The sequence below is a fragment of the Sinocyclocheilus rhinocerous genome, unplaced genomic scaffold, assembly GCF_001515625.1.
Source record: "Sinocyclocheilus rhinocerous isolate Xijiao unplaced genomic scaffold, SAMN03320098_v1.1 scaffold1593, whole genome shotgun sequence".
NCBI classification, from domain to species: domain Eukaryota; kingdom Metazoa; phylum Chordata; class Actinopteri; order Cypriniformes; family Cyprinidae; genus Sinocyclocheilus; species Sinocyclocheilus rhinocerous.
This window is the reverse complement of record NW_015656206.1, coordinates 228,552-239,617: the sequence shown is the minus strand read 5'-3', so window position 1 is coordinate 239,617 and position 11,066 is coordinate 228,552. Positions and strand designations below refer to the sequence as shown.

The 11,066-nt window shown below is 37.5% G+C and overlaps 1 protein-coding gene across 1 annotated transcript in view; it reads right to left on the bottom strand.

The window, feature by feature from the left end:
* LOC107719885 (polyamine-modulated factor 1-binding protein 1-like) overlaps positions 1-3,973 on the bottom strand; it is a 9,072-nt gene extending 5,099 nt beyond the window's left edge. The window contains exons 1-4 of the mRNA XM_016527429.1: positions 3,782-3,973; positions 3,229-3,404; positions 2,774-2,926; positions 245-527 (exon numbers count right to left, since the gene is read on the bottom strand). Of these exons, the coding sequence (XP_016382915.1) occupies positions 245-527; positions 2,774-2,926; positions 3,229-3,273 (481 nt within the window). The 5' untranslated portion in view covers positions 3,274-3,404; positions 3,782-3,973. The remainder of the gene's footprint in view (positions 1-244; positions 528-2,773; positions 2,927-3,228; positions 3,405-3,781) is intronic.
* Between the last annotated feature and the right edge of the window lie 7,093 nt (positions 3,974-11,066).

Genomic DNA, 11,066 nt, shown 5'->3' with positions numbered 1-11,066 from the left:
GTGTTAGGGGAGGGGCCATGCTCGGTGGCTCCATTGCGTCATCGAGCCACCGTTTTAGCCCCACCCAAAAAAATCCTGAACACAGAATTGGTGAAAAACTGTTTAACTCCACAATTCAGTACTACATAGTTCAGAGTCTTTGTAATGTGTTTCTGCAATACATTTCTAACATTTATAATGCATTTAGAAACAATTCTCAGAATTCTCTTTACACCGACTTTAAGCATGTGACATGATTGTCTACCTTGCAGCTCTGTGACTCTCTGAGCTTTGATGCAGGTGGATTGGTTTGCTGATGCATCTGCGGGCTGTGATATAGAGCGCTGAAGAGTCTCAAGCTGTCTGCGTAAGGCCTGCTCCTTCTCTGACAACTCAGTCTCATGTTTATCAGCAGCACTGAGCAGCTCTGCTTCATGTTTCTCCAGCAGATCCTTGATCCGAGCCCGAGTAATGTGACGTTCTGCCTCCAGCTTTGACTGAAAGTTTTCTTTCTCACCCCGCAAGCGCTGCATTTGTTCTGTCAGCTCCTACCAAACAAACACACACAACTCACTTCATAAATCAACTCTGAGAACTGTAAGCAATAGGGACTGACTATATATTGTAATTATTTCCTTATGTGTGCACAAACATACAGACACAGAAGCTACATACTATAATAAGAACCAAGGAAATGGAAACATTTGAAGATCATTCATGTGAATTCAGTTATGATTTTTTCATTATAATTCCATGTATTAAGGAGTATACATTTCGTTATTCTCATTATTACTTCTCTTTTTTTTTCCTGTTTCTTTCTGTTCCAATGTTGTTTTTATTTTCTCACCCCGTAAACATTTTAATTTAAAAAAATATAAGTAAATCATAAAAACGCTGTGTGAATCAGCTTAATGGACAGTACAAAAAAACTAGATGCAATTTTTATGATTATGATTTGCTTTTCAATAACAACACTTGTTCAATCTGTGCAAATAATGGTCTAGCGTAAAACTGCATTGGTAAATGGCTGATATTTAAATTACTTTATGTACGTTAAGAGGATATAATTTTTAAGTAGTGCCACGTCATGCGTCACATGACATCTGATCCCTGAACAAAGCACAATGTGCAAAACTGTCAGCATGCAGAAGGCAGACTTGTAAAAGTGCAATATAAGTTAAAGTCCAAGAACATGGAAAGAAATAGAAATTACACAAAAGTTTGGAAGTAAGCCAAGTTTAATTGCATTTCCAAGATAAATGTTTTATATCCTGCTATGTACTTTGAGAGGGCTGGACAAAGCCTCTCTCTCTAGTCTAATGTCTTCTCCCCACATTCCAAAGCAAATTTGTAAAAGATCGGAAAGTGAATTTTATGTTCTTCACAATCACAAAATTATGATGGTGTGCAGTGAAAATAAACTTGATGTGCCTTACCTTACTTAACAAGTACACATAGTTTTAAAATTTAATGTGAGGTCAGATAAAGACAGAAACTCATAAGACAAGACTATCTGTATGAATGCACTATCCACCTTTTTCCTGAGTAACCAATGATGGATTCCAACTTACGCTTGGGTGCTCTCGTGTTCCGCTCCATAGAAATCCATGTTAAAATGGGGTAAAAAAAGATTGACTGAATTGAAACTTTTTCAATTTAACTGAATATAAAAATACGCACAGGGTTAAGCTGTGCTGTTGTTGGCTGCCACAGTAATGGCAAGAAGCTTAAGGAATTCCTGTACTTGTTTTGCGTAACTTACCACCAGCAAATCTGACAATGTCCGGCGCTGTTTGCATGGCTTGCAGCGCTTAAGTTACTGTGTGTGAAATAATAAAATAACGTGTGCTCTTATCATTTTGTGGACAAAATCCCACAAACTTCGCCCCGATTGAGCTGTATGTAGGATATGTGCCCTCATCTGTTTTCAACGCAGCTAACCGTGGGTCGCTTCATGTCATCTATGCACTCATTAAACTATGACAGACGAGTTACTGCAAAAAGACGGTCATTGCGACACTTTAAAGTGATGAAACTATGGAGCCATGTGCTTTTTAAAACCATTTTCATAGGTTTAAGGTTATATTACCGGCTCTGAAAATATGTTAATTTGACTAGAAACACCAGAGACCAGAAATGTAAAGCACTGTTCCAGTTAGGCGAGACTTCCTCGTTCAGAAAAAGGTGGATATGACCAGTAATATCTCATTTGCAAAAAATTGGAATGTATAAAAATAAAAATGTGATTGAGAATTTGGGAAGAGAAAATACATGAATACATGCTTGCCATAAATAGTGTCAATGTCGTGCGCTTTGCTTGGCCATTTGTTGTGATAAACAGGAAAGTGTCCAGCTGAATTCAATTTGAGTTGTGTTAAACGAATAATAAAAAAAAAAGCTTAGTTTACCGCGGCTGCGGTCGTGTGAAGACCGAAGAGTGTAAAGACCATCGACTCTACCGTGCGACTCCACCGGGCAGGGACACCGGCAAAGTTGTATGCATTTGTCATTTTTATTTAATTTATTTTATTTTCTTAAATGTGTATATATATAGTATTTATAGAGTTTTAGCTTTTAGTTTTAATTACTTTTTCTTATTTGTAAGTCGCTTTGGATAAAAGCGTCTGCTAAATGACTAAAAGTAAAAGTAAATAGTGATGTAATAAAGTCACTGTATGTTTGAATGCATGTTAACATTGTAATGCATTTTTAATAAACTAAATGTAAAAAGAAAAAAAAAAGAGAGAAAAAAGCGTCATTGACCATTTAAGCATATTTGTAAACGGTAAAATACCTTGGCTTGGTCATCTTTACTGCTGAGTGCTGCATCCTTTTCCCTGATCAACTCTTTTAAATGGGCCACAAGTTCCTCCATCTGCGTTAGCTGCTCAGTGACCTCAGCAAATCTCATTTCGCTGCCCATGTCCACCTGCGGGGAGCCAGGAGCCTGAGAAAAGCAAAGGATCTATTAATGCTGATGGACATTTATGAATTGCACTATGTAAAGGGGTGAGGGTTCTCGTATTACCCTGAAGAGTTTTATTTTGCTATAACCGAGTGACTTGCTTACCACACAGCTGCACACAAAATAAATATGCTGACATATTTGCAATTATTTAAAATTAAAAGACACTCTTCACTCCTAGACATTCCCACACTAAACATATAAGGCTGATTTCTGATCATATGCATCACAGAAAAACAATCATCATTATGAGACATTTAAACAAAAGCATGTGTAATACTTACTCCATGCGCAGAGCCGGACTCATCTGCTGAAATCCACCTTAGCATTTTTTACACAACCTATGGCCTAAGACAGGAGATCTTAGACAATAGGTTTTAAATAAAGTAAAGCAAGACTACACAAAACGCAGTCATCCTACTGGATGGTTCTTCAAGTCTGGTCCTGGAGGTCCACTGCCCTGTATTAAAATGTCAATAAGTGTAAATGTTTATATTTTAAATAAATAAATTGTAAGCAAATGTATAAATGTTAAAGAATCTATCTATAATATCTAAAATAAGTATAATAATTTCATTATAGAGCATCATCTGATTCGAAGATTTCTGTATTCAGTCAGCAGAGAATGATTATAAATTAATATCTAAACAAACAACGTTAACCGTCATCAATGATCACAATCTAGTCAAACAATGAAGAAGAAAAAACATACTTGACGGAACAATTCGCACATCATACCGTGGCAGAAATCTAATTAAAACTGAAAGCGTGCCGTGCAGCTAACTTTAACCTTAATAAGAATATTTAAAAATGAAATGTCAGTTAACATAATCTTACCTGCCTCCAATAACATGGACATCTATCGCTTCACAATTCCAATACAGTGCATTTCCAAGACGAAATGTTCACTTGTACATAACAAATATACAAATATCATGTATTGAACGGAAGCAAACCTATATAACCTTATTATTGTCTATTAGGTTTACCAATGTGATAAACACTCATCTCTCGTTAATACGAAAGGTTCTTCTTCTTCTTGTTTAATGGCCGTTCGCTGTTTTGGAGCATCACCGCCACCTACTGTACATTGCCACGATGACGTTTATGTCCGATTGCATGTTTTGCCTTTCTGGTCTCATTAAAAATAATTGTAAAAGTTATTCACACAGTGCGAACCAGATGAAATATAAGACAGAGTTAGACAGGAGCTCATGTTTGAACATTTTGGCGGCGTTATGCAAATCTTCCCAGATAGTGATGTAGATATGTGGGGGCGTGTTAGAATGAGCCGTTTTAGGGGGGCGTGGCAGAGTCTTAACTTTGATAAAGAATATCTCTTTGGTTTTGAGACTTCAGTCTTTGCAACTTCAGCGATCTTATCTATGCACAATCAGCTTGTAACACTCCAAAGAGAAAGGAAAACTTGAAATCGCATCATATGACCCCTTTAAAACACCTCTGTATTTTTTCTGTTTCTGTTATTCTGCAATTCTATATATTTCTGTTCTTCTGTTAAAGAACAAAACAGTTCTAAATTCCTGCAGAATTTAACCAATCAAATGATGACTTTGAAACTCCCAAAGTGTTTCTCATTTTGTGTCTTATGCTGAGATTATCCTGAAACTACACACCCTTAGGATGCAAGAAATAAAATAAAAAACGAGGAAGCAGGAATCCAAGGAAATTCATTTGTATATTTGAATATTCTTGATCACCCAAGCATCACTTCAAAGGGTCATCAGCTGCGCTATAGGGATTTGCCCTTATGTTAGAAGTTTGGTTATTTAAGAAATTAATCAATAAAAAATGAATAAAGCAAGATGCCCTGATGAAATATGCTAAATATATGGTTTATTTAAACAGCAAAGATAAAACATAAATCAAAAATATTGTGACAGATGTGAAGGGGAGGATAATCTACACATGCATCAGTTTTTTTGTTTTTTGACAATAATTTACTTCCGTAAAAAATGTTAATAGGCCTATATCAAAAAGGTAATATATTCCAAAGTAATGGGCATAACTTTTGATAGTAGGTTTTCTTTCTGTTTTATGTAGCCAACAGGAAGAAGATTGCGACTCTGTAAAAAAAAAAAAAAGGTTATCACCACCAACTTCATTGACTCTGGTAAAATGTAGGTGTAGCCTATGCTACCAACCTGCCATCTCTCTTATTGTGGCGATGTTGTGTGGTTTAGTGGGAAGCACTGGTCTAGCTGATCCTTGGATGCCGATTAAATGCACCATCATCCAAGACCTGACTGGGTATATCTGCTGTTTTACCTCAGTTTGTAGAATGCATTCTTGTTTTACACAAATCGTATCGACCAGCACTGGCCACATACCACATACTCTATCCATTTGTTGCATTTTTCTTTGCAAGGTTCCACAAGATGCACAAGCTGATGAGTTTATTCATTGCTGTTCTTTAAAAAAAAGTTCTTGATCACAGTGAAGGAGTTCTAAAACATGGTGGTGGAGGCCCCGAATGTGACAGTGCATAATTTTCATGTTACATGGAAAATACTGGACATATCTTAAGTAGGCTATTTTGTGTTGTTAATAAAGTAATTTTTTAGTATTCATCTTCTGCTGAGTGCTGACACGCCTTCATCTTGATTCTGGAGTTATATATTGCTTTGCGATGATGCGCTCCGTTTCCACAATGGTATTTGTTAAATCTATGACGGGCTTTATAGAGTTGACATGTAAAAAAAAGTCTCACTTTCAAGTGCTGTGGCCAACATTGAACCTTCATTGAAACAATCTTTCACCAAAAACGTGGTTCAAAGAACTGAAGTATAGCAAAGACTACAGAAATACAAAGACAGTTCACTCCTATACTTTTGAATGGGAGAAACGGCAATGCGCAATATGGCGGAATAGTCCCGCCTTCTAAGTGAAAGAGCCAATTGCCGATTGGTAAAGTCCTTGCGTCACTGCAGCGGCCGTTAGAAGCTCTGGTTCCCATAGAAACCTGAGGCTAGACCAGCCAATGTGCATGCGCAGTTATATAAGCGTGTTATAACTGCACATGCGCATTGGCTGGTCTAGCCTGAAAAGTAAGATTTTTTTAACGCCATTTGAGCATAAGAAATACCTTATAAGGTATTTATTTATTTGTTGGCTAAGGGTCCACTCAGAATTCTTTTTCACTGCGATGCATTTGACAGCTGAAGATACAATTTCAGGCCAGTTATAGGGTTTGTATTTCTTCTTGCAGCATGTTGTTGGTAGGATTGAGCAACATAAATAAACTAACACAGTATAAGGCATTTTAATCATAGTTAGCATTAATTCAAAGTTTTCTGTCATTTCCAAATAGTAATACATTGAAGGATAATCAAAGTGCTGTTTGTCATTTTGACAGATTTAAAGGGGTCATGAACTGAGAAACCAAAATTCCCTTGATATTTGGACATATAAGAGGTCATTTTACTATAAAAAACATCCTGTAAGTTTCATAACTCAAAACTTTCTTGTTAGTAGCTTATATTGAAGACAGTCTGCCAAAACAACAGCTTGTGGAATGTAGGCAACCACTCTATTAACCACTCTGAAAGCTACGACTTGTACTACCTGACCACCTCAGATTCATTAGGCGTTATACTTAGGCATTGATATTTCCGGGTATGAGCCCAAGGGTGTGAACAGCTCCAAGTAGAACGTCACATGTTGTCATCTCGAAATCACAGTAATTACGATATGGCGTGAATGCAGCATAACTGTTCTCACAGTTGGGGCAGTCGTGACCTAATGGTTAAAGAGTCTGACTTGTAACCCGAAGGCTGTGGGTTTGAGTCTCATGTCCGGCAGGAATTGTTGGTGGGGGGAGGGAATAACTAGCGCTCCCTTCCACCCTCAATACATTCCATGACTGAGGTGAAACCCTTGAGCAAGGCACCGAGCCCCCAGCTGCTCCCCGGGCACTACAGCAATATGGCTGCCTACTGCTCCGGGTGTGTGTTCATGGTGCATGTCTGTTCACCACTGTGTGTGTGCACTTGGATGGGTTAAATGCAGAGCACAATTTCCAAGTATGGGGCACCATACTTGGCCACACATAACTTCACTTTCACTTCACTCATCATGTGGTCACTATTGCTTTGTCTCTTTTTACAGATCATTTGATATGTATTGAATTATTTATGAATTTTTTACCTAAATCACAGCAGTGTCCGTCTATGAGGAATGTATGCTGTCAAACATACACAGCTATCCAATCAGTGGGCATTTACTTCCAAGTCTACAATCCGCCACACCTATTCAAACAAAGCATTCTGCTGAGGGGGGTTAAAACAGAACAGAAAAAGCCTATTACTTCTAAATTATGATGTTTTTTTATGTAAAAATCTTGATAACATTATAAGTTTAGTCTAACTCTTGACAGTAAATGCACATATACACCTATTTTTGATTGCAGAACCACCAGTGTAGGCAGTGTATGTAAGATGCTTCCTGGCCAACTTTTTCTTGAAAAAACAAACAAACATAATTTCCTTCACTACTGTGTCAGTCACAATGTTACTCATTAAAGCAATATGTTTGTTGTATAGATGGAATTTTTGTGTGTGAAATGGCCATCCACCAAGAGTTTTCTCTGCTTGTGACGAAGATGCTGGTGTCACGAATCCGGTCCATGGACTTTCATCCAATGAACACAAGAGGTCGCTCTCTCACCATATTGACACTCGCACATCACTCTGGACTACATCTCCCATGCTCCACTGCACTGATTGCGCACTCACCTGCATCCAATCACTCACTCTGATCCTGCTCTAGTCGCTGAGTATTGTATGCGTTTATCTCTCTCCAAGCAATAGCTACTCTACGGAGCCTGTCTAGTTTTCAGTTCCTAATCATAATCTTGTCTTGCTGGTTTACTGGTGTTTTGACTCTTGCCTGTATTGACCATGTCATTGAATAAAGCCTTGCAAGTGGATCTGCTCGCCTCACGTCTCTGTCACCCCGTTACACTGGGATAGGGTCCAGCATCCCTGCAACTCAACATGGGACAAACAGTTTGGAAAAAAATATGGATTGATGGATGGATTTACTTTCCCCTAAGTAATATTGTTGGTGTGGTATCTGTACTTTTACATAAGAGTGGAATTTAAGTGAAGTTAATTTTTCACCACTAAATGGATAAAATAATGTTAATATTTTTCATCTTGGAGAACTATATGCTATGCACATGATAGGCGCTACTATTAATTCTGCTATTGCTGTGTTGCTGCTGGAGAGCAAGTACAGAGATCTGCTGTTGCCAAGACATAAGAACATGTAAGATATGATTATGCTGCTGTTGCACAAGTACACATACATAATATCCCTCAACAAAGAAGAGAACAAACAAATTGCATGAACACAATACAACTTAATGAAAGCCCCCAAAATGCTGATCTACTGCTACTTCTTCAAAAGGACCATGTAAATGGTGTAATACTAGTGAACTATTGCTGTGTGTACCTTGTTACTTAGTCTGATACCTTTGATTACAACAAAGATTACCCCAAGATTTCTGACTGAACCTGATATTATTGTTGATAAACCTAGCTGGATGGTGAAATAGTGATGTACAGTCCGAGTGGCAGGGAAGATAAGAAGCTCTGTCTTTGTTAGGTTGAGCTATAGGTGATGTTCTTTCATACATGCCGAGATATCCATCAGGCAGTCTGAAATGCGTGCATCGGGTCATCTTGTTGAAATGAAAAGTACAGCTGTGTGTCATAAGCACAGCAATGATAGGAGAAACTATGTGCATAAATAATGGGTCCCAATGATGTAATGTGTATATGGAGAAGAGACAGGGGTCCAAGAACTGATCCCTGAGGAATCCCTATGACACAGACAGTGGATAGATCCAACAGAATGACAACTATCTCTGCCTTTGTGTGAGCAGGAGGAGAGGATTTTGTTAGCTGTGGATGTGGACAGTCTGAGTCTGTTGGTATATGAAGCTGAGAAATGAATGCTGATGCTTGTAGTTTTGTGAAGAAGTTAACAAAATCATCAGCTGTTAAAGAGCTGGTGTAAGGTGGAGGAGGGGGTCAGAGGAGATAATTGAATGTTTTAAAGAGACTGTATGTGTCGAAATGCAGCTTATCTTGATGCGGAAATGTGACATTTTGGCAGTGTGGACCTGGTGGAAAAAGATGAATGCAGACACTGATACATACTCAGGTCAGCTGGATCTTTGATTTCCGTAATTTTCTCTCTGCAGCCCTAAGTTTAGACAGGTGTTTAGGAGTAGTTAGAGGGAGTAGCACATGATGGCCTGAAGGAGAGAGGACAGATATTTTCTAGACAAGAAGCTAAAGTGGTGCGTAAAGTGTCCTTAACACTATTCACATACAGTGATGAGAACTGGGTGGGAGAGGGAAGAGAAAATGATACAACTTAGGAAAGGTGGGAGGGAAATAGCATTTAACCATAATTAAATGTTATGATTGTTGAATAAATAAAAAATGGAGGGAGCTTGTAATCGACCAGTCTGAAAGATTTGTGATATATTACTTTCTAGAGCCTCTTACTGTATTATGCACATAAGAAGGAAAAGAAAATGCACAAGTGTAATAAAATAATTTTTACTAACAAAAGATTAAAATTTTTTTTAATCAATAACTACTAAAAGAATACCATGGATGGTGAAGGAATAACATGCATTGTATAAAATGCAAATTATTAAGTTGGGTGTTGCTATGCCAGTTTTACATTATTGGAAAAAATGTTGCTTCTCTGAAACTAATAAGGTGAAGAACCTTATTATGCATCAAACAAATAAAAAATAAGTGTTATTAAATGACATTAACATCTAATGTAAATTAGAAAATCATATTTGACCCTGGTCATTAGGGTCTTTTTTTTTTTTTTAAATTGAGATTTATACCATTCATATCATCTGAATAAGTAAGCTTTCCAATGATGTATGATTTGTTAGGATATGACAATATTTGGCCTAGATACAACTATTTGAAAATCTGGAATCTGAGGGTGCAAAAAAAATAAAATAAATCTAAATATTAAGGAGGGGGCTTTGTAGAAAACGAAGCGTTTGAGAGAGGCGGGGCATATAGGACCTACAATAATGTACAGTATTTGAAAAATTATGTGTTTTTTGAACATTAAAGCATGTCAACATATTCTGTTACACCGAATACACAAAATAATGATCTTTAAAAAAGCATCATATGACCCCTTTAAGACTGGTTTTGTGGTCCAGGGTCACTGATAATATATGAAAATGCCAAGGTCTCTGGTAAGAGGTGGTTTGGATAAGTGATATTTATGTTCCATCTGGTTGAATGAGCAGTCTGGTGTCAATGACTTCTAAGAATGCAGTGAGGAAAGGAGCAGGAATCCTTTTCAGCAGACTTGAACTCAAAGCACTGTGGGATGCCAAAATCCTGGAGCACCAAAGGGTTCTAAAATCTGGAACGTGCAGATTTTCTCCTGTGAAACTCATTTACATAGTCCAAAACACTCAATTAGAACAGTGTTTTTTAAAGTTTCACTGATTCACTTATGAAACAATTACCAGAATACTTTTAGCAATGTTCTGAATCAGGGGCGTAGGCAGCGGACGGGCCTGACGGCTAATTACATTATACGTTAATTATTAAACGTGCATGTCATCCTTTGAGTGCAGTAATTATTATTATTATATAATGTAATTAGATTTAATGTTGACAGCCCGTTTTCGCTCTTATCTCAGTGTTATTTACATTTTAAAATAGGTAATTGTTCGTTTCTGAAAAAAAGACACAAATAGAGACGGTCCCTAAGCGGTCCCTGAGCGCAGTAAAAAGAGCTAAGAAACGCGTTTTTAAGGTGGAACGGATAGCGTCAATAAGAAGCTGTGAATAAGAAGCTGAATTCAGCCTCGTCCAATTATGAATGTCATTTGAGCTCAGTCAGTGTTTTCAGTCGGTGTTCAAAGTCGTTTGGTGTGCGGTGTCTAAAGAATTTAAGCTCAGCTGTTGCCAGTCATCCTCACAAAGATTATTTATTACTTCACAAGATATTTTTATATAGGCCTATATAAATTTAGTGACTGACGCCGGCGATTAACTGCACCTGTTTCCTAATTTGTAGGCCTATTAATTTAATAACGAATTTA